This window comes from Sus scrofa, chromosome 14, assembly GCF_000003025.6.
Source record: "Sus scrofa isolate TJ Tabasco breed Duroc chromosome 14, Sscrofa11.1, whole genome shotgun sequence".
NCBI classification, from domain to species: domain Eukaryota; kingdom Metazoa; phylum Chordata; class Mammalia; order Artiodactyla; family Suidae; genus Sus; species Sus scrofa.
In genome coordinates this window covers 74,447,924-74,471,438 of record NC_010456.5, presented here as the reverse complement: position 1 = coordinate 74,471,438, position 23,515 = coordinate 74,447,924, and the positions used below count along the sequence as shown (strand labels likewise).

At 50.8% G+C, this 23,515-nt stretch overlaps 1 protein-coding gene across 6 annotated transcripts in view; it reads right to left on the bottom strand.

The window, feature by feature from the left end:
• The window catches only part of CDH23 (cadherin related 23), a 467,077-nt gene that overhangs the window by 263,185 nt on the left and 180,377 nt on the right, over positions 1-23,515 (bottom strand). For all 6 annotated transcript variants that reach the window (XR_002338421.1, XM_021072656.1, XM_021072657.1 and 3 more), the window contains 2 exons: positions 4,597-4,791; positions 455-583 (listed from right to left, as the gene is read on the bottom strand). Coding sequence is in view for 5 of the 6 variants with exons in the window: in XM_021072656.1 (XP_020928315.1) it covers positions 455-583; positions 4,597-4,791 (324 nt within the window). In the remaining variant the exon portion in view is untranslated. The remainder of the gene's footprint in view (positions 1-454; positions 584-4,596; positions 4,792-23,515) is intronic.

Below are 23,515 nucleotides of genomic sequence, written 5' to 3'. Positions count from 1 at the left end.
TCTCAAGGAGGAGCCGAGCCTGAGAGGGCCTGCAGGGCAGAGGGCAAGGGGCCACCATCTCAAGCAGCACCGGTTGGCCAAGAAAGGCAGACTGACCAGTGGACCCATGATAGGCATGGCTCAGCCCACTGAGGTTTTGGTGAGCCTGGCCAGGTCCAAATCTTCTCTCCAGCCCAGGCTGGATCTTCCACAGGCATCCCCATCATCTCACATGAATCCTACTGAACTGCCCCCTTCCCTTGCACTAGTCAGTCTCTGCACTTTGGCACTCAGAGCCCTCTGGGGATGAAGGGAGACAGTGAAGGGCTCAGTTTTCACTGTGCTGGGACACCCATCACTGCCATGCATAGGAGTTTGGTGGAGTGCATAATGCCAAGGAGCCTGCCCCACCAAACAGGGCCCCATCCCTCCCAGAAGCTCAGAGGGAAGTCTCTAAGGGCCGGGAGAGTCTTACCGGAGGAGAATGCTCATAGATGTTGGTGCTGTAAGGCAGGTTGATGAAGATGGGGTCCATGTCCTGGACGTCTGTGATGATGATGGCCAAGTTGGCCAGGGTGGACAGGGGTCTGGTCTTGTCTTGATCCTTAGAGGACAAAGAACACACAGCCTTAGGTTCAGCGATGGTGGATGTGCACACACATGGACACACACACACGATACCCATGGGCACAAACACGTGTGCACACATGCACATATGTGTTCCAACACTCCCACAGGGAAAAGCATCGGCTCACAGAAGCTCAGAAATGCTAAGAACCCTCAGTGACCACTGACCTATACAGGAAAACACAGTGTCCCCAAGGCCCAGTGGAAGGTGGCTTATCCACTGTCACAAATTAGGGCTGGGGTAGAGCCTCATCTGCTGCCAGCCTGGCCTAGGCCTGACCACCCTGGCTATCTGGTGGGTGGAATGATGGACTTGGGGTAAAAGGATGGTGCTGCCCTTGGCTCCTTCTCTGGATTCAGCCAGGGGACCGCTGGCCCTCTCCATGTCCACTTCCTTCCCCCTCGCATCCAAAGAGGGGTGGGGGTTCCTTGGAAGAAAGGCCATTTGACCACACAGGGGTCTCCTCCGGGATCTGCATCCCTGCTCTGCACTCTAGGTTTACCGTCAAGCAACTTTTCTGGTAGAACCAGTAGGGGGCGCTCCAGGGCATGTGACATTTGGGGGACTCTGGGAAAGAATCCTAAGAAGTCATGCAGGCCATGGGACCAGGCAGGCAATGTTTAGACCCTTCTAGTTGGAAATGTGGTCCTATGAAAGAGAGGACACCAGAGACCCCCCCTCCTATTACCCTCAGCAGTGATAACCTGTTGAAACAGTTGCTGCTGCTGAATAACAACAGCCAACAAAATGAGAAACTCACGCTAACCACAGGTTATATACCAGGCACCACGCCAGACACCTTATTTGCTTCCGCAGGTATTATGTGCCCCATTATTCAGATGGAACAGAGACTCAGAAAGGTCAAGTAACTGGCCCTGAGTCACATAGCTGGTAAGTGTATGGCCAGGACTCAAACTCAGGTCCCTTCAACATAAACCCTTGCCCTATCTTGATCTGGGGCGCTAACATCAGCCGAGTCACTGACTTGCTGGGTCACCTTGAATAAGCGTCCTTCCCTTCTGAAATCTTAATTTCCACTTCTGCGAGATGAAAGGACTCATTGGAGTGACCTCTATGGACTCTGGGGCTTGTAAGTTCCCTGGTCTGGGATTTGAGGAGTGAATGTCCAAGGAGGAAATCTGCCTTGGTCTGTCTGGGGTGCCCTGAACAATGCAAGCTGTGTGCCTGCCCCTGCCCTCCAGAGAGTGCAGAGCCTTGGGGAGGAAGGAGGGGCTGGTTGCTCCCGAGAGTCCTCGGGGGGCAGCAAAGGAGAGGGCAGAGCAGCTTCGGGGATGTGTCATGGGCGCAGCAAGGGAGGGGGGAGTCTGGAGGCAGGAGGAGTTGGGCAGAAGATCCACAGTGGAGATGGACTCTCGGCTTCTATGACAAGGGGACCCACAGCCCAGGCGCAGGGACCACTCATGGTGAGAACTCTCAGCCAGGGCCAGGAATCTCCACCAGGCAGGTAGGGCTAGAGGGTGAAGTCCCTTGACCTCTTGGGCCAGGGATGCAAGTGGCTCTGATTTGCTATTTCCAGGCTTCTATGGGCAGCTAGCTCTGTCCAGCCTGATACCTGCCCTCCCAGTCTCACACCTGCAGCTGCAGTCCTGCTCCTGCCACAGATGCATCCATCCAGCCCATCCTGGGCTTGCTTTGTGGTTGGGGAAAGGGGATGGCAGCGGGCACATCTGACCAGGCAGGAACCTGGCCAGACTTCCAGCTGTCACTCTGGCATCTACAGTTCTCAGCAGCTTGTTTCCAGGGGAGTCCTCACACTTGCCCACCAGCTACCTACCCATTAGTGGCTCCCTGAGATGCTCCAAGGGAAAATCTCCTTGGGAAAATGCCCAGCGGTGCAGGGAACAGCGCCAGCCCTGAGAGGGCTTGTGTGTCAGGTTGGGGAACAGTCAAGACCTAAGGGAGTTCTAGGGTCCCTCCTGCTCTACTCCTTCAAGGCCTGATGGCTGGAAGATCAACGACAATTTAACTGCATTCACCACCTCAGCTTGAGCCCAGCCTCTTAAAAGCCAGCCACCCAGATTCCGGTCTGTGCCCAGCTCTGGTCTCTTCCCCACTGGTCCAAAGCCATTTCTATGGTAGATGGAAACTACCCCTGGGAGACAAGTTCATAGTGAGAAAGAGAGCAAGCATCTCTGCATTTCTGGGCCCAGGTGTGTGCAAATGGAGAGTGGTGGGAGGGGCACAAGGGATTGAAGATGGATACAGGTGTAGACAAAAAGTGGATTCTGGTCTTGCAGGTCCCCTTATTTGTTTGTTTATTCATTTATTCTTTTTTTCTTTTTTAGGGCCACACCCGCAGCATATGGAGTTTCCCAGGCTAGAGGATGAATCAGAGCCACAGCTGCCAGCCTACACCACAGCCACTGTAATGCCAGATCCGAGCCGTGTCTGTGACCCAACATGGGATCCTTAACCCACTGAGAGAAGCCAGAGATCAAAGCTGCATCCTCATGGATACTAGTCAGGTTCTTAACCCACTAAGCCACAAGGGGAACTCCTCTTGCAGGTCCCCTTGATCCCAGAAGGCAGTTTTACAAATAGCAGCACACAGTCCTCCCCTGGTTAAGTGGCTCACAGTTAACCAGGGGAGAAGGTAAGAATGTGGGCGTCAACTGAAGTGGTCTCCCCGGGGGCCGTGGATCAGGTGCAAAGAAAAAGTCTGCACTTCTTGATTCTTGGGGCCTCTTGGAATCTTGTCCAATCCTGGGAGAACCTCTTCCTTCAAACTGTGCTCTGTGACCTGCCAAGTGGAGTCTCTAATGCTGCTGGCAGCCCTGCTGCAGTGCCATGGGGCCAGGTGGTAGATGCCAGTGTCAGGCTAATGGGTCCTCAGGGTCAAGAGGGACTCCTATGATTTGTTTCACTGTTGACCTGAGCTTTGTAAACAGAAGTCTAAGGGACAACAGGCCTGCTCTTGCCCTGATGCCAGCTAGAGGCTCCATGTGTGCCTAGAGGCAGAAGCCAGAAGCAGGGAGAAGGGGGATATAGGGGAAGGACTCTACTCAGGGTGTGGCCTGCCATTGATGATAGCTGGCGACAGAGCCCAAGCAGCTGTGCTGTTCTGGAGACTCAGAGACTCCCGGCCATGGGACCTGGGTTTGGTTTCTTGCCATCCACTACCCATCAGCTTGTGAGTCTCAACAGTGTCACCATAAAATGGGATAGTCATTTCTCCCCCACCTCCCTCTCCCGACTAACTCATCTGGAATTCCCAGCCCCCAGTACGTTGGAGATGGGTGCTCCCTTCTATGTAAGCATCACCACTCTAGACCAGTGATCAGGATGCCTGGCCCCTCTGGCTCCTACATGTTGGGTGGTGTCAGGACACGGCTGGGTTGACACCTCCGTCCTGTGTCCCAGAGACTGAGAGGACACCCTGCGCTAGGAATGCCCTGTGGGGTTACCAGTCACCCAGCAGTCCAACTGTCAAGTCAATGAATTGCTCCTATGCCTCAGTTTCCACATCTGTGAAATGGGCACCTTAATATTTATGACATGGGGTTATTATGAGGTTTAATGGAGACAGTCCATTCAAGGGACACAGCAGGAAGCTTCAGTAATATCAACTGTTGTTATTTTCTTTTTCTTTTTATGGCCACACCTGTGAATTATGAAAGTTCTGGGCTAGGGGTCACATTGGAGCTGCAGCTGCCAGCCTGCACCGCAGCCACAGCAACACCAGATCTGAGTCACAGTTGGGACCTTAGCTGTAGCTTGCAGCAACACCAGTCCTTTAACCCACTGAGTGGGGCCAGGGATCGAACCCACATCCTCCCAGAGACAATGGTCGGGTCCTTAACCACTGAGCCACACCGGGAACTCCCCAGCTGTTATGATGAGGATGATGGTCACTGGCATCACTATTATAAGCCTTGACTAGCAGGGAATGAGGTGGATGTTCTGTGCTCTCTTTGCGGGTGGGAGGGGCAGACATCTGGTTGCGGGGGGCGGGCGGTGCTGTGACTCACCGTGGCGTTGACCGTGAGCTGGTAGGCCTGCGTGGTCTCGTAGTCCAGCTCCCGGGTCACTGTGACAATGCCACGTGCACTGTCGATGGCAAAGAACTGCGAGGGGGGCTGGAAGGAGTAGAGGACGCTGCCACCAGCACCCAGGTCGGGGTCCGTGGCGTTCACGATGAAGATAGGGGTCCCCACCGGTGTGTTCTGCGGGTGAAGCAAAGCAAATAAAAGGGTGAGCTGGAGCTCGGAGCAGCTGCCTCCGTCAGTGACTATTCCCCCGAAGCCCATTAACCACGTCCCTCTAGCCAACCAGACCTGCGGCTTTGTCATTTTTATTCTAAGAGGGTTCTGAAGAATTTAAAATGCAATATCTATTTTTTTTTTTCATTTTTTGATGGCCTCCTGGTAGCTGTAACAGCACCAGTTCCAAAAATGATCTGCTCGTCCTGGAGTTCCGGATGAAGGCCTTCTGGTCCCCAAACCCCTGTTTCTTGGCAGTTTCACTTCCTCTGTCAGGTGCCCCCTGGCTGCCCAAGCCTCAGGCATGAGCTGTTCGAGGGCGCCTGGGAGTCTGTGTGTTGGGAGGTTACAAGGGCAGGGAGATGGGAAGTATAAGATATGCGATGTGGCAGAGGGTCTGGGGGCTTTGTCTGACCCACAGGGATGACCTTGTTTGTCTGAGGGTGGGGTATCCACAGGCCATCCCTGGGCCATGGCAGCCTGTAACCAGAGAGGACCATAAAACCTATTCAAATGTCACCACCTCCTGGGAGCCTTCCAGGATTCCTTTGCTATACACTGTGTAGAGAGCCCTGCCCGCTTCTGACCTGGGGCTTCCAGTTAAATGTAACTTCCTCATAGAGGCTTTCCAGACCCTTAAGGCAGGTCAGCCCCTACCATGCCTCCAACCCTTGCCTCTGTTCATATTCAGGGCCCTAGAGCACCCTGAAATTTTCATCACCCACATTTCTTCTGTAATTCCCTGCTCGGTGCCTGCTTCCCCTTGTAGCACCTGTGCCCCATGGAAGCCGTAGGGCTCCATCTGCCTTGCACAGCACGGTGCCTAGCACATGGCAGGTGACTAACAAATATCCTTTACGAGACATGAGCAAATGTCTATGATGGCACTTAGCACATTCTATTCTGTTGGCATCCTCTGCCCAACTGTCAGCTCTCATCACTGCCGCGCCCACTGGAACACCTGACATGTAAGCCATGCCTGCAAAATGTTGGGTGAGTCCAATTTTTCCCAGCTTAGTGAGCTCTGGACATATCTGGAGATCAGCAACCTGGTGAGGCTCTTCCCAGAGACAGGGAGGACTCACCTGCTGTGCCATGGCTGTGTGTGGGCTCCACCTGTCAGCTCCGTAACAAGTAGCTTTCTAGGTGGTAATTACAATCTCATTTTTGAAAAGGGAGTTGAGGCTCAGAGAGGTTAAGCAACTTGCCCAAGCCTGTGATCTCAAGCTCTACTCAAAACATTTCTCCCCTCTGCGTGGGACACAGGACCTCATGGTCTGGCCCTGCCTCCTCCTTCACACTTAATTTCCTGACAATTACCGCTTCCTGGCTTTTGGGCTCAGATCACGGGTAGTATCTGTCTTTATCAGTTTACTATTTCCTGGGAGGCAGAGCTGTTTGTACTTCTCCAACTTGGCAGGCTCCCTCACATTTCTAAGCTTCTGAACCTGCTCTGCCTTTGCTAGGTCTGCCCTGCCCAGCTCAGTGGCCTGGAAAACACATGCTCGCTTTCCCTCCAAAAGAGAATCAGGTGCGCTGACAAGTGCTTGCATTTCAGCGATGAACACACCTCTGTCGGAACCTGAGGTTTACTGTGAATCTTTGGGCTGGTTACTTAATCTCTCTGATCCTTAATCCCTGCTCTGTACTGTGAAGTGAACAGTATCCCATAGGGTTAGATGAAAGAGTACACGAGCTCAGGAGTGTACACCTCCCAGAATATGATAAGCGCTTAGAAGACAGCAGTTTGCGATGTTAGTGTCTGAATGCCTTCTAGAGGAGGGCAGACAAGAACCCTCTCCAGTGTAGGGCAGGGAGGCATCAAGACACACTATGACTATTAATGACACCCTGCCTGCAACCCCCAGACCCACTGAGTACCCTGCTCTGCCATGATCTCCCCCGCCTACTGCCCAGCCCAGGTGGCCTCAATGGACTGCAGTCCCAGCCCGGGCTCCCTTGCTGGCTGGCTTCTGCCAGTAGGAGGTGCTGGTAGGAGCTCAGAGTTTGGGGAGGAGGCAGGAGGAGAAAGAGCTGCAATATGACTTCCCCCATCCCTCCAGCTCCAGTCCAGCTATCCTTCCTCCCTGGCCCCAGCTCTTAGGGGGTGGGCTCCAGCCCCTCCCCCTGCCTCTTCAGCGCCAGGAGCTTCCCAGCACTGCTAGTCTCTGGAGCCTCAACATCCCGTAATGTCCCCCTAGCCCCGCAACCCTTCTGGAAGTTGTCATCACTGAATTGCCTTTATTGGGACTATCTGAGATGAACTGTTTCTGGGAGATCCTGATGGACACAGGTACTCTGCAAGGACCTCCCCTGGACCACCACGTGCAAAGCCCTGGAAACTGAACTCCTTGAGTACTGGGCTCACTGAAGCCAGCTTCCACGCAACGTGCTACTGCAGTGGCACTGGTCTGGAGGAGACCTTTATGAGATGCTCAGTTACCCTATAGCTCTCTCTCTCTCCCTCTCCCCCTCTCTAGGTCCAACATGGACATATGACACATGAGGGCCAGAGTCAGCCTCGAGCTCCAGAACAAAACATGCCATCAGAGCCTGTAGTTCCTGCAGGAGAACAATGGACATGTTCCGATTTCAGAGCGGCCAGTCCCGGGAGGTGCGGGGGAGCAGCTACATAGCACTTGACAGCACATCCCACATGGAGCCAGTGCCCAGAGGAGAGGGACGGCTCCTGTGAGAATGTCAACTCTCTACCCCCTGCCTCGGGGAGGAGAGGACATTTCACTCATCCACACCAAGTGGTCCAGGGCTCTCTGGGCATCTGACCAGAGGATTTAAGAGCAAGATCCAAGAAGACAGGAAAAGGGGGAAAAGAAGGGATGGTCCCGCGTCTGACCTTCTTGGATTATGTTTCATGCCCTGCAGTGAAAACCCATTTCATTTCTGCATAACTTAGACAAGGTTTTAAATAGGCCAGGCAAAGAGCCATTCATATACTTAGAAGGGAGAAGCTGTTGGAGAGGAAGGAATGCCGACTTTCCGCATTTCAGGTCCTAGGCACCATGCTCTCTTGGGGAAATGGGGTGCACGGGAGCTCTCAGCGCCTCCCTGAGGGCATCTTTGAGCACCAGCTGCTGTTTCACCAAAACATGCCGATGTGCGCACGGGTCTATACCCAGGGCCAAGTGCATGTGGATTTGCAAGTATTCTGTAGGCAGGACAACTTAGTGGCCAGAGCATGGGTGCTGAGTCAGAGCCTCTAAGTCTGAGTCCAAGCCTTTCCACTTATTGGCTGGAGGCCTTGGACAAATCCCGTTCAATTCACCCTTTGGGCCTCAGTTTCCCCATGTAAAGGCAAATATAAAAATGAAGTTGTTGACAGCACCTCCCTTCCAGGGTTGTGAGAAAGAATTATATGAGATACAGTGTGAAAAACATGAAAAGCCTCTTGTTGAGCCAGGCACATGGCAATATCAAGCAATACTCAATAAAGGGCCACTGCAATGATTATTGTGGTAAGAAAATACCATCACAGATGAGCCCTATTTAAGGGAGATATTAGAAACAGTGTAAACAGCCAATCAATCTCTTCATCATAAACTTAGACAAACAGGCATTTCAAAATACAGAAACAGACCATCTCTGTTTCTTGATCCATGGCTGCTGAATACAGAGTCAGGATAGGAGAACCGCTGAAGACACTGCGAAGTGGATGTGGAGCGTGTGAGAGGAGAGGGGAGATCTGAAGCTGGGGAGGGAGTGGAAGCCAAGAAAGCTCCTGAGCATGGAAGCCAGGCTTGCGCACACATCACTCAGGGGTGGCTTGAGTGCAGGAGCTGGAAGGAACACTGGAGATGATCCATCCCAGCCTTCCTGTTTTATAGATGGGAAAAGTAAGGGGGATGTGGTTAATGACAGAACTGGGACTAGAAATCGAATGCCTGGACTCCTATACAAGTGCTTTTCTCACCCCACCAGAGACACCAACCACTGCCTCCCTGCCCGCCCTCCTTCCAAGTAGAGATGCTCTTTATACCCACAGCTCTGCTCAAAGGGATGGATCTAGGGGGCCATGTTTGTACCAAGGGACTTCAGACCCAGACCACACGTGACTGGTCCAGGGGGAATCACCTGACTCAAGCAGCCCAATCAGATGGGGCCTCGGAAGTTCAATCAATTTTCTATGGGGACCTGAAAAAAAATTCTTGCCACCTGGTTAGGGACGGCGTGGGCACCATGACAGGCCAAAAGTCACACAGAAGCCACACTTACAGGGTAGCAGAAGAAGCTCATCTGTAGCGAGAATGGAGCATGGTGAGGTAGGAAAGCAAAGACAGGGGGCTCTGAGGGCCTCCCCTGCCCTGGCCTTACCAGCCCTGTCTGTCCCTCCCTTCCTTGTCCCTGGCTATGGTGCTGAGACAGTCTGTGCTGTCCTCTCCGTGGGTTCCCCTTGATCACACTGCATGGGCATCAGCTCCTTGCTCCCCCTGGCATTCCCAGGACACATCCAGCCAGGGGCAAGGCCTCCTCATTCCCATAGCTGTGCCCCAGGCTCACCCTGCCCCTCAGCTGCTGGGATCTGGCCCCTTTGACGTCCATAGCTGGGCTTCAGAAAGCAAAGTTCATGACCAGTGCTCCTGGCTCCTGAGGGCATGAGAGGTAATATGGGGAGAAGAAAGCAGCCTGGATGAATAGAGGCTGGTTCCCTCTTCTTTTTAAGTGTCCCCAGATACTTTTAACATGCAAATCCACTCAGGTCATTGCAATGATCAGTGTGCATATGAGGTGGCAGGGGCGGGCAGGGGACAACTTGACTGTGGGATTGACAGAATCAGCCAGGACCGGCCTGGAGAAGAGATACCCACAGAGCCAGGCTCTGCCCACCTGGAGACAGGAGACCAGGGAGAAGGCGCCTCTTTGGCCTGGTCTTGGAGTTCGGGGCCTGGGCTACGGAGGCAGAGCCAAAAGGCCCTTGTCAGCTGGGGGTGGGGCAGCTCCATCCTGGGGCAATTTCTCCCCACACATTCATTGTGGAAAGTGGTTCTGGGAAGTTCCTGTTTGGCTCAGCAATCATGAACCCGACTGCTATACATGAGGATGTGGGTTCGATACTGAGCCTTGCCCAATGGGTTAAGGATCTGGGATTGCCATGAGCTGTGGTGTAGATCACAGATGCGGCTCAGATCTGGCATTGCTGTGGCTGTGCCTGTGGCCGGCAGCTGTAGCTCTGCTTGGACCCCTGGCCTAGGAACTTCCATATGTCTCAGTGTGGCCCTAAAAAGCAAAATAAATAAATAAATAAATAAATAAATAAATAAATAAATAAATAAATGGAAGTGTCTCTGGGTCTACCTTTTGCTAGAAAGGAGCATCTAGTCTTTGGAGGAAAGGCCCTATGGGTTGTGACTGCGCCTGTTCCTGGGACAGGCCTCTCAGCCCACTTCTCTGTCCCCGCTCTGCTTCCAGAGCCCCCTCCTTCACGGCATCTCTGCCCAGTCCTGTCTACCCCCTCACAGCTTCTGGGCGATTTCAAGGGAAAGTTGCCCCAATATGCCACCCAATACTCCCAGGGGCCGGGGAGCCTGTTGAGGCATCACCTCCTGCAAACCCCTGGCACCTGCCAGGTTGTCCCTCCCAGCGAGGGGCCCACTCCATTGCAGGTCACAGACAGGGCAGGTCCCTGCCTCTTCCATCTCCCATTTAAGCTCCACATCACTTCTGATGGACCTGCTGTAAATGGGCCACCCTGTGCAATTCAGAGACAAATAAATCTTATTGCTACTCCTGGGGTGACAAGGGAATAGACTCTGGCAAAGTTCTACTGTGCACGGGATCTTGTTCGTTAATAATAATGATAAATCGCTCACTCCTCACACGCAGTGTGAGTCACATTACGCTCTGGGCTTCTACAGAGGTGGTGGCTCGGGGTGCTCACTGGAATGAACGGGTGGGGGCTGCAAGGGCAGCGAGGGAGGAAGAAGGCCAGACAGAGAGGCAGAGCAGAGGGCAGGGCAAGCAGAGGTGGAGGGAGTGTAAAGAAAGGCGGAGGGAGAGGAGGGGGAGGGCGGAGGGAAGACCACGGGGGACACAGGAAGATAGGACAGGGTGGTGGCGAAAGGGGCAGAACGGGGGACCACAGGGAGATGGGGATGAGGCGGGAGAAGGTTTGCTGGAGAAGAGAGAGGGAAGAAAGCTGGGGAGAGAGGAGAGAGAAACTTAACAGAGCAAGAGAGATATTACAGAGGAAAAGTTGTGAACAAAAGAGGTGTAAAAATTCAAAGCCGCAAGAGAAGGGAAGATCGGGGAAAGTAAAAAGCATGCTGTCGCCTCTCATCTCCGTGGCGTTTCTCCCCCTTCTCCGCCCATCAGATTTATTCTCAACCCTCAACCAAACCTCAGAACAAGCCCGACCGTTTCTACCGTAGGTGCCATCTCTAAAGGCGTTATTAATATTTATGGAATGCTTGCTAGATGCTGCCACAGTCTTTAATATCTTATTATAAAGCCTGTTATAAAATGCATTAGTAATAAATTCCTGACAGATGGAGTTCTGACAAGGTGCGGGCACCTCAGTGGATCTGAGCTGGGAACGGACCTTCATGGATGGAGCTGGTGGCTCAGAGGCTGGGCTGCTGGTCCCTGAGGTGGGGGTGGGAGGGGGATTCAACCCTCCATCCGTCAGCATTTTTATACATCTTATCTCCTTACATCCTTTTCCCAGATGGAGGAAATAGAAGCTCAGAGAAATGAAGCAACTTGTCCAAAGTCACACAGCTTGTAGTGGTGGGAGCAGGATTCAAATTCAGGTCACCTCTGTGTCCCCAGGCCTTGGGGACCCTGGAGATGAGGGTGGAGAGTGGGCTTAAGGCCCCTGCTCAAATAGGGCTGATTCATTTTTTCCTATGGAAGGGCTGGGGACGACAGAGGAGCCAAAGATGGGAGATTCAGGTTGTTGGATTGGTGGGGAGCTGTAGCCCAAAGAGAATTTCAGAAGGAAGAACGTATCTCAAAAATTGCATGCTTTCACTGGGGATAAGGAAATTAGCTCCCACTGTGACAAGATGAATTAAAATCAGAAGAAAAGACCTTTCTGACAAGGGGGCACCAGCGCAAAGTGGAGGTGCCTGTACCTTGGTTTCCACTGAATGCCAGAGAGGCACCTTTTCGCTCATAACTCTGGAGCCAGGGGCCTGCAAAGAGTGCCTGAGGAGGACTGAAGTTTGGGAAATGGGGTATGTGGGAGATATGGGCTGTATTTCTTTCTCAAATAGACAAGAAGGCATGTATGGGCACCGGCTGAGAGCAGAGTCCAAGGACAGAAATGGTGTAGGGAGAAGAACCAGGAGAGACAGTTGCCCACCAGGCCTTGGAGAAGCCTCAGGTGGCCCCATTGTGGTTGGGGAGAGGGCACACTGAGTGTGCACACACCCACACATGCACGCATGTGCTCTCTCTGCAGAGGAGCCTAGAAGAGATCTCCTTACAACATCTTTCTGGAGACCAGTGTCTGCTCTCTCTCAATGTTGTGCACTGGACTCTGAAAAGGTGCTGGGTCTGCTCTGAGGGCCAGGAAAACTGTGAAGGTGCTACCTCTGTGGGCAGAAGGAGCTCCAAAGGGCTAGGCTGCAATTCCCACACACCCTGACATGGCTCAAGTACTTTCCCTGGGCTGGGCTGGCCACCCCAGCTGTTCTCTATCTCCGTGGAGGTAGCTCAGCACTGTCCCATCTCTGCCTCTGCTCTTTCTCAGCCTCTAGCTGTGTACTGCCTGTTCTGAATCCCAGGAACGTGCTTACCTAATGCCCATCCTGACTTCCTGCCAGTGTCTTCACCTGCTGGGGTGATCTTGGATGTGGCCCTTTCTTTTACCTTTCATTCCTCATCAATCACTAGGGCCTGCCAATTCTTCCTTTAACATTCCTCAAATCCTCCCTTCCTCTTTGTCATTTACCTTGGCCACTTCTGAAGTCTTAGCCTTGTCACTTGCTCATAGAAAGCATTCAATAAACAGTTTAACAAAACTAGGACTTCCCGTTAAACATGGCAGATTGAACACATCCATTGATTTTCGTTTTTTTTTTTTTCTTTTGTCTCAACACCCTCACCAAAATGACAATATGGAATCTAAAAATACATAAATCCATAAGGGCAAAAAGAACAGGAGACAAAGTGCCAACAGATGAGAGGTGTCAACCAAATCCTTGAAACAGATGGAATTGGAAACTTGCCTCAGGAGAGAGGAGAAAGCTGAAACTTAGGCCAGCATCTCAGAGTCTTGGAAAAACACAGGAACTGGAAACGTGAGACAATGCTCAAAAGTAGGAAGACCAGCTCCAGATCTTTAAGAAGAGTGGTAAGATTCACAGATACTTTCCTCAACTCTTACAGAAGGTAGGAGGTTTGCTTTCTGGAGGGGCTGGGTTAGTTGGGCTCTGGACTCGGTCTGGGAACTGGACAAGGCATTGAAAACAGGGAGGTTAAGCGAGAAACTGCATCTCTGCTCCACTTCCATCTCCAATCAGTCTTCTTTAACCATTCAGCCTCCTGAAGACTGACAGCTTGGTGGGAGATGGGAAAATTGCCCCAAGAGAAGATATAAATATTAACATGTTGAAGTTCCTGCAAAGAAGTAGCCAGGTCTTCACCTAGTCATCCCATAGTGAAGCCCATTGTTTAATAAGTAACCCCCTTCCCTACCATGTCCTAATATACACAGCAAGTTGCTAGGTAGCTAAATGTGAACTCACTCTTAAATATGAACAGGCAACTAGGGGTCACTAAACATTTGAGAAGAGCCTCTAATGTGAAAGACAGAGAGAGGAAAACAGTAAAAAGGAGTAACAAAAATAAGTATCTTTAACATGCTTAGAGAGACAACACAAGACAGCATTTTTGAAATAATTTTTCAAGAAGAAGAAAGAGCTAGTAGAAATTAAAAATTCAACAGAAGCGTTGGAAGATAAAGACATTTCTCCAAAAGTAGGACAAAACCCAAAGAAATGGAAAATGGGGAAGAAAAGTAAGAAAACTAAAATAGTTCAGAAGATTCAACACCCAAATAATAGGAATCCAGAGAGATGAAACAGAGCAAATGAAGGGGAGGAAATTAAATAAGAAGTAACACAAGAAAACTTCCAGACCTGAAAGACATGATTCCAAATGGAAAGAGACCACTATGTGCTCAGAATAAAGCCCCACACTGAAGCAAAAAACTAAGAAGTTTCAAGACACTGAGTATTTTTTTTTAAACCTAGAGAATTTCAGAGAGAAAAGAAAAGGCCACATTCAAAGGATCAAGAATCAAAATGGCATCAATGTTCTTAACAGCCAGGACACAAAGGAAAAATGACTACACATTTTGAAGAAAACTGTTTTCATTCTAGAGTTCTATACCCAGCCAAACTATCAACACATAAATGTGTAGAAACAAACAGTTTTCAAAGTGAAAAAACACAAAACTTCACATGGATTTGTTTTCAGGAAATTAATGGGGGTATACTTCATTAAAATGAGGGCATAAACCAAGAAAGATAACAGGGAACCCATGTAACATCAGGTCTAATTTAGGAGAGAGACAAAGATACTCTTAGGGTGTCTCCCCTCTCCCCCCCATGCCTACCCCCCTATCAGGGCTCTTTAGCCATTCAACCTCTAGACCAGCAAGGAAGCCAGAGTGCAGCCAGTCTAGACTGGCTCCCTGATGCTCCAGGGTGAATGTTGCCAAGAAAAATACAAACGGAATTTAAAAATCAATATACTTTGAATGAGCTCAGAGGAAGTATTTAATTATGTCAGAATATTTAGGGATGACTAAATGATAGGTTCGTTGAACACTGAAGCAAATGAACAAATAAGAGGTAATGACTAATTCTGGAGAAAACAAAAGAGGAAATATAATTACAGAGGAAATATAATGATAGTACTGTACACTATGTGGCTCAGCTGTGAATAATACTTGCATAATTATAATATTGTATATGCTAAATGCTGTTTGAGCTAAGAGGAGGGATATAATCATGTTTGGAGGATGCATAGAGCACATTAAGAGTCATGTGTGTGTGTGTGTGTGCAGCAAAGATGAGGCAGAGGGTAGTGTAAAAGTGCAGGCCTCATCCTTCACAGCTTGAGCTCAACAGATAGTGTCTAAAACTGAAAAATTTATAAGCATGCAATTTGGAAATAAGAAGGTAATAGAAATGGAATGAAGTTATCTCAGAGTAGGAGTCATGGGTGGGAAAGGCTGAGGCTGGGCAATGCTGTTTTTATTATAAGCCTAGCTTTACTGTTTGACTTTTAAGTTCATGCATATATGACTGATAAGATTAATATAGTTTTTAAAAACATCTCCCTATGGCCAAACCACTGCAGTGGCCTCTCCTCTTTCAGCCCTGCTCCTGTAACTAATCCTGGAAAGTCACTGCCCTAAAGCACTGATCCTCCATCTCATTTTCCTCCTTAAATGCTATCACTGGCTCCTCTCTTCCATTCAAAGCAAGTTCCTCCTGGACCTTGAACATCACCACAGTCTGATCAAAGCTTCCCTCTCCAAACTCATCTTTCATTTTTGCCCCATCGAGACCTTCAGCTTCAGTTGGACTTGTCTACACAGCAGCCCCCAGAGTGCCGGACCACCTTTGCTTCTGGTATTTGTGACCTCTCCACATGCATTCCTGCTGATTGGTCCCCTAGAGCATGGATGCCACCACCCAGTATATGGGACTGATGCTCCCTTCCATGTCCTGAAGAGGGCGCTGGTTCCCTCAGGTTTCTAGGCACATGCGCCAGGGTTCCCTTTGAGACCCTCTCCTGCCCACACTCCTGGGCCCTGCTTTAGGGTGCTGGGCTTGCAGGACTGGGAGGAGCCTCATCAAAGGGACATCCAGGGCCTCTCTTTCTTCTCAGAAGTTTGGTTTTCAAAGCCAGGTAGGACACCCAAGTGTGAAATGGCTCCAGCTTCTTCTAAGATTAAGGAGATCTAGGCAACTTTTCTCATCTCCCATTGCAGCACCCCTACCCCAGCCCAGGGACCTTATTGCAGAATGAATAACAGAAGAATTCCAGCATCCACCCCCCCGCCCTCAACATGCTACTTCCCACTAGCACCCACATCGAAATAAGCAGGAAGTCTGGGATTTGCACCCAAGAAGGCTACACTGCAGCCCAAGCTCTTAACTACTGCACAGCACTATTCTCAGCAATGAGCGAGCAGAGTGTACCAGATCGAGGAGGCAGGGGGATGGCCAAGATGACCTTGAGAAATTGGGATTCTCTCAGTCTGACTAAGTGCTATGGCCTACTAATGATGTTTATTTTATGTTTTAAATTTTAACGACTTAAAAGGTTGTATTAGTTTCAGGTGTACAGCACAGCAAATCACTCATACATATAAATATATCCATTCTTTTTCCCCATATAGGTTATTACAAACTATTGAATAGATTTTTCCTGTGCTATACAGTAGGTTTTTATTAATACTAATGGTGTTTAAAGGGGTTGATACACAATGACTTAGGCCATCCAGAGGCTCCAGGTTCAGCACCTGACTGGTGCCAGGGTCACTAGGAAAGTGCTGGAAGGGGAGGAGTCAGTTATCAGCAGCTGTCCACTTCTTTCACCCATCAATCCCGAGCACGTTACGTGCAACACAGCATAAGACTGCACTGGTCTCACCCACACTCTGCATCTTTCCAACAGAAAACTGGTTATGAGAAATTATAAGTGGGTATTTATGGGGAAGAAAAGAGACACAATAAAGGGAGGCTTTGAGGGAGCAAAGGCAAAAGGGAATGTGCTGTATGAGTCCTGGCTCCATCCTTTATTTGCTATGTGACTTTAGGGGGTTAGGCAACCTCTCTGAGCCTCCGTTTCCTTATAGTTATAGATGGGCATAATATGAAAAATTGCCTCAGGATTATTGTGAGGCTTATGGGAGATAATACATAATAAATGCTTAGGGCATAGCAGGTGCTCAGTGAACCTTAGGCTCTATCGTGTTATGACCTCACTGGGCAGGCATCGGGGTCTATAAACTATAAAGTGCTTTGTGAATGTTACTTTTCGTAGGGAGATCTGGAAGCGGAGGGGATGCCTCTGAAGGCTGAGTTCCTTGCTCTGCTCTCAGCAGAGATAAAAGGCCTGGAGAAGAGGTGGGGGGCCCTCCCTGCGGCATGCACCCCTATCTCTGTCCTACCGGGGCCCACTCTGGATGTGTGGGGCCTCTAACGCTGCCCTGAGCTCTCTGCCACAGTTCCATGGCTCACAAATGGGACTCGGTCTCCCAGCCCCTAAATTCATACCCCACCCCCAGCCCTGCATGATGATGAATCATGTTAAACAAAATGAATATGCAAATCTCCTTAGGGCGGGCCTTACATCTTTGAGACGCGGAGGCTAATAAATGGATTCTGAGCAAGGAAACAGCTCAAGCGATGCAACTTCTGCTCATCTCTCCTCCCCGGCCCCTCAGGTTCCACCCATCGGAGCGAGCGCCCCTTTGTCCCCATTCGGGTGTGTATTCTGCAGGGCTGGGTGAAGGAGGGGGGCAGCCAGCAGTAGAGGTCTAGGCCTGGCGTGGCTTTGACTCTCTGATCCCCATGGCTACTGCTGCTGGCCCTCCAGGCAGTGTGATGTGATAAGTGGAACCTGTCACTCGGTGCCTGGGGGCTTCAGGGTGGGAGGCTGCAGGGGAGCTGAGGGATAGTGAGGGCTGGAGAGAGGGGGCTGGGTGGGCCCAGGATGCAGGCAGGGAGAGAGCAGCTGCAGGAACTCACTGGGCCACGGAACCTTGGGACATGGTTTAAGTTTCAGTAAGTGGAGAGAGACTGCAAGTATCATGGCTACAAAGGACTTTAGAAATTACCTCGTCCAGTGGTTTGTTCCCCTGGCTGCATATTAGAAAACAGTATCAACACCGGGCCTGCTTGAGCCGCTGTGCTTTTTAAATTCCCAGAGGAATTCTCCTGTACAGCTGGGGGTGGGGCGGCGGGAGGAAGCACTATCCCAGCCAGTCACCCTATTCATAGAGAAGAAAGCCAAGACCCAGAGAGTAGAGGGGACCTGACTGTGACCACACAGATGGTGGCAGACACCCATCGCAGTGCTCACTCCCTGACCCCCTCACTTGTCATGGCCCAGGACAGGAGGTGACTCTCTGAACATACATCATTCTTAGCTTTTAGGTCCAAGGAGCACTGGGCTGGGGGACAGAAGACCTGGGATCAGTATGGTCTCTGAGTGACCTTGACAAGTTACAAGCCTCTTTGGCCTTCAAGTCCTCATCTGTCCAATGGGAGAGCTGAAGCCCATTCTCTCCACATTCCCATCATGCTCCACAAAGGTACGACTGTAAGTCCTTCCTGAAATCTAATCCAAGGCTCTCTTGCTACAAAGCCAGCCTCTTCACTGGGAGAATCTTCAGAGGATACAAAAGCAGCACGTATGGAAGCAAAGATTGATAAAGGCATTTCTCTTTCCCTTTTCTTTCTGTCAGTGTGTTGCTCTCCATTGAGACACAGAACCGTGTCATGTGGACAGAGCACAGGTTAAAATGCCGCATCGCTGGTCGTAGGTGTTTGCCCTGCATGAGAACTGCTGGGCACAGCCCCTAAGTGTGGGTGACAAGCTGAGGAAGGACATTCTGAGAAGAAAGAAGGGCACCGTGGGAGAGGAAGCCAAAGGCCTTACGCCACCCCTGTGACTGTGTCACTAGCTCTCAAACGGCCCCCAAAGGACGGGAAGACACCGAGACATCAGCGTAGCCATCCCAGATGCCTGTCCTGCCCCCTCTTCCCCTTCTGAGGATGGGCAAGGACTGAAACTCTTGGAGCCTCAGTTTCTTCATCTATAACATGGAGATAAAAACATCTATCTCTTGGATGAAGTAATAATTTTGAAACACTTAGCTGGCCCATAGTAATGGTGGCAGCAACTGCCATCACTGTGACAAATCTCATCATTACCAGGTAATAGCACATTCTCCCGCCTGGGTAGGGGTGAACCCGGAAAACCCACTCATCCAAGGAATACACCTTGGATGGGGGAGGGTGCCCTGCTATGCTGTCCCTGAGAACCTTCCAGTGATAGAGGTTCTGAGGGCTCTAAAGGCTAGGGAGGGTGGGATGGAGGACCTGCTCCTGCTGCTTTGGAGGGGAGACAGGCCCTCCAAGGGGCTTATGGGAGAAACAAGGTGGGAGGTCCAATTCTTTGGTCTACTGTGCATGGGAGAACAAAGCCCATGGGCTCTACCACTGGGCTCAGGGACAGCTGGAAGCCTTGGCACACAAAGACCATGATGCTGACACCAAGAAAAGATGGAGGGAGACCCAGAATCCCAGATGCACCCTGCTCAAAGGCAGTCCTAGGACAGCATGGCTTCATCTCTTAAGATCAAACTTGATCACGAGACAAACCAGCCTCCTCTTCCCTAAGAAAACCCAGAGAGGTGCTTCCACATATGTCCTGGGTGGTTCAAGTTGATGACCAACCTGGTCAGGAACTTCCGAGGGTCTCTCCAAGCCCCTTCTGGAATTGAGAATGTGGAGACCAATATGGACCAAGAAGCAGATGCCCACCTAGTCGGTCTCCTCCTGGCCCCAAGGTGCCCAGTGAAGGCAGCTCTGAGGGTGCACTGGCCTTCCCGTAGGAAGTAGGAGAGACCACGGGTAGGAATTGCAAATGACTTTCATTAAGCAGGGTGCTAATACCATGAATTACAAATGAAACCCAGATGAAGAGGACCCTGGCAGCCTTACCTCCGTTTGATATTAATTGGGCGACACTTTGTTTTAATGGTACATTAATTAATGCGGAATTTCGACGGAAGTCCGCGTGACACTCACATTAATACAAATGAATTCATTACCATCGGTGTTATTACAAGAAATGACAAATAAATCTGTAACAGTGGGACCCTTCAAATAATAATCACGAATCATTAGGTTTGCCGCTCGTTTGTACTGTAGCTTGCAAATATGTGTATGTTTTCTGCTGCCAATGTGCCTTTGCCTTTCCGCTGGGGGAGGCAGCTGGTGGGGGCTGGCTCTGTGGTCGTGGAATGGGCAGCCTCTTCTAGACTTGGCTGCACCTGCTTTTCCTCCCCACCTGCCCCGCCACACCGTCCTCAACCCCCAGAGAATTCCTCCTTCTCTCCCCAAGGCCCGCCCATAGGCTCAGAGGACACCCCCCCCCACCACTGCCCCATGTCAGGAGTGTGATTAGGATTCGCCTCCAAATCCAGCACACCCAGCGCACCTTCTCTGGCCCTGAGGATGGGATGGTGGGAGAAGGAGGAACAAGAGGGCCCTGGACGGGGAGCTTGGCTTAACGCAGCTTGAAGGGGTGTAGCTACAGCTGCCGTTTGTTCTCTAGAGGTTCCTCCAGTCACCTGGTCTTAATATTTCACCCTGAAGCTCAGAGGGTCTTGGGGAGAGAGTTCAGGTGTCCAACAGCCAGCACTGTGTTAGGAGTTTCATCTGCTTTCTCCTCTTCAGTGCTCACCACTGTGGAAAGTTAACATAATGTCTTTCCTATCAAAGGAAATCTTGGTTACTCCATTTTGCCCTGGTTTCCGCTGAAATGCCCTCCTGCGACCCCCTCCTCTTTCCCTCTTCTCCCAGCAACAGTTTCAAATTAGCCAACCGAGAAGAATGCGCACCCTGACCTGACCAATGGGTAGAAACAGGTACATCACCTGCATTAGGGATAAATAGGGAGGGTCTTTTCTTCTTTGCATGCACTTTTTGAGTACCTGAGCCCTTCTGCATAAGTAAAGAGCCTTGTCAAGATCTCCCCATGTTCATGTGTCTCATTCTCTGACACTGATGATCCCAGCCATTCCCCAACACCACGGTCTTGGGGGCTTTACCCACTGTAAAGCGCAGGAAAGAGGTTTAGGTTTGAGTGAGGAGGGGCCAAGCTTGGGATTCAGCTCTGGCTTTACTCCAAAGCTCCCAATACACCCACCCTTTCCGGGGAGAAGCTGTCGTTTGCCCAGGATGAGTTAGCATCCTGGTGGAAACGAGATCCAGCCTGGATGAACCTGGTGGGTTCGTCCCGACTCCCCACTCCTCTGCTCAGCACTTCATGCTATAATCTTTCACATCTTCCAGGAGTGAGAAAGAGGCCCCCAGCAAGCTGGGTCGACAGCTATCACCCTCGTTGTCTTTTACAGCCTCTCAGTTCCCTGAAGTTGAGATCAAGTTCATTTTTGCTTCTAAAGGGCAATAAATGAGCCCCAGGAAACCACAGTGTAAAAAAGTATCAGACCTGCCTGGGTGACTCAGGCAGGTTTTGATCTACAAATCTTTAGCACTCAGGTTGCCTCTCCTGCCTGCTGCACTCAGGGCAGACAGTGCTAAAGGATCACAGAACTTTTCCCCAGACTCAGGCACCCCAACCCAGTGCTCTAAGCAGCTTCTATTGGTGGACTGGGGTTGGCATATGATTTGAAAGCTGTGCGCTATCGCTAATTTAGAACATCTTTCCCTGGAGAATTTAAAAATACAATCTACTCTCCTCTGAAAAGGATGCCCAGGAGCATGTGAACTCAGTGGCCAAGAGATTGGTTATAGGGCCTCCTGGGGCCCCTCTAGCCCTTGGAACCTGGAACTCCATGAATCAGTTGCTTCCTCCCTTCCTAAATGAATCCATCGGCCAATCTTCTCTCTACATACAATAGCTTTCTGACCTTTGGCTAAAAGGAAACTACATAACAGTCAATCTCAATTCTTTCCTCCCTTGAATCTTTGCTAATATAACCAAACTCTGCTGGCCCCCATTCTATGACCTGCCTTCCGCCCTGGCCCCCAGGGTCTTAGTTCTCAGAGCTTAATGCCACTTGACTGTCAGATGCTGTTTCAGAGGTCAGCCCCGAGCTGACTGGCAGTGGGCCGTAGCCCACGGCTGGATGCAGTGGGGAGGGCTCCAGCCGCCTCTCCTGCTCACGTTCTCCCCCATTCACACTGGTACTGAATGAACCAATTAATCACCTAAGATTGTTAACTGTACTAATTACGCTTGCTCTCGAAACTTGTGGAACAATTATTTACTGTCTCTGCCTCACAAGCTATCAATTATGGTGATTGCGGGCAGGCTGTCACTTTTCTGGAGCCAAAGTAAAGGCGGCTTAGCCAGGTTCAGAGCTGGTTTCTCAAGGAGAACTCTCACAGGTCTTTGTCTGAGCTTAGGCTACATCCATCAGTGGTGGCAAAGGCAGTGGCCTCCTCCTGGGGACAGGCCTTGGGATCTAATAAGGGGCAGCTTAACACTGATCTTAAATGAAGTCTTAATTTTATAAACATTGTTCATTTGTTCCCCTAAAAGACGAAATGACAACCACTAAGTACTATCCTGGGGATTGTACTACTTCCTTCTTCCTTGTGTCTCTGTGCATGAATACATAGTGCACTCCTTGACCAGTCAGCATCCACTACCCCCCCTCAGAAATCTACAAGGAGGCTTTACATATGTATTAGATTATATTTCCTTCTGGTTCTCTAAGTCAGGAGCTCTCTGTTGCCTCTTCCCAGCTCATCTCAAAGGCTATTCCAGATTCTACTGCCCCTGTTTTCCAGGACTCCACTTAGAGATGCATTTGGAGCCTTTGACCAAGAGCTTCACCAAATGAAAAAAAGAAGGGAGAAGTTTTCGGGCTCTGTTCATCCTACCTGGACTTTGAAATAATTCTGTCCTTCGAAGCCCCTGGACTTAGAGCACAAACGCACAGGCCATCACTCCCCCCCCTCCACATACACACACAGACATACTCTCTCCTTCCTGCCCTGTGACACCCCCACCCCCACCGGGGTGACAGTGTGTAATGTGAGGTGCGTGTGTGGCTGTCGGGTAAACATGTATTTATTCAGGCAAGCAGCAGATCCCAGCAGGCTGTGGCGCCTGTCCCCTGGGCTCCCTCCCCCATCCTAGCCCTCCTGCTGCCCACAGTGCTCGTCTCCAAACGTCAGGGCAAAAAGCACTTAGAGCCAACTGCTGAGCCCAAATCTATTACAGAGCTGAGAAGTGCGCTCCGTCACCACACGGCTGACAGGCTTCAGGCAGGCTGGGGCGGGTGGCCAGCCTCCGACCGACCCCACCGGACTGGGCCTGCCCTCTAGCTCCTGTTAGCGGCAGGGGTCAGACAGGCTGAGCTGCTCCTTAGCCCTGGCCACCACAGCTAAGGGACCCCCAACCACAATGGAAGCCCCTCTGGGTTCTGAACAAGCCCCTGTCCACTTGACACCTCCACATGGTGTCACCAAGATGCTTTTAGATTCCATTCATTCAGAAACAAACTCTAAATCTCCCTTGGAAACCACATCCCTGGCTCTGCGAATGGCAATGCAGTCTCTCTGTATCCAGCCACGAAGCCAGAAACCAGAGTCCGCCCTGCGATCTCTTCTCCGGAACCTCAGCCTGCTGCTCACCCTCCCTGCTTGCTGCTGGCTCTCATCTGGGCCACTGCCATGCCTCCTAACTGGGCTCCTGCAGTGTGGACTGTCCTAGAAACACACATCTGATTGTGGCACCATAACCCCGTCCCCTGTGCTCCAAAGACTCCCCAGTGGCCTTCTACTGACCTTAAGATAAACACCAGAGAATCCCTTCCATGGTCCTGGACAGCCTGGCCCTGCACAGCTCTCTCCCTCTGCCTTCCTCCACCCACCTCCTGTCCACGCTCCAGCCACTCTAGTCTTCTGTCACTTCCTCAAATGAACTGGGTGCCTTTCTGCTTCCG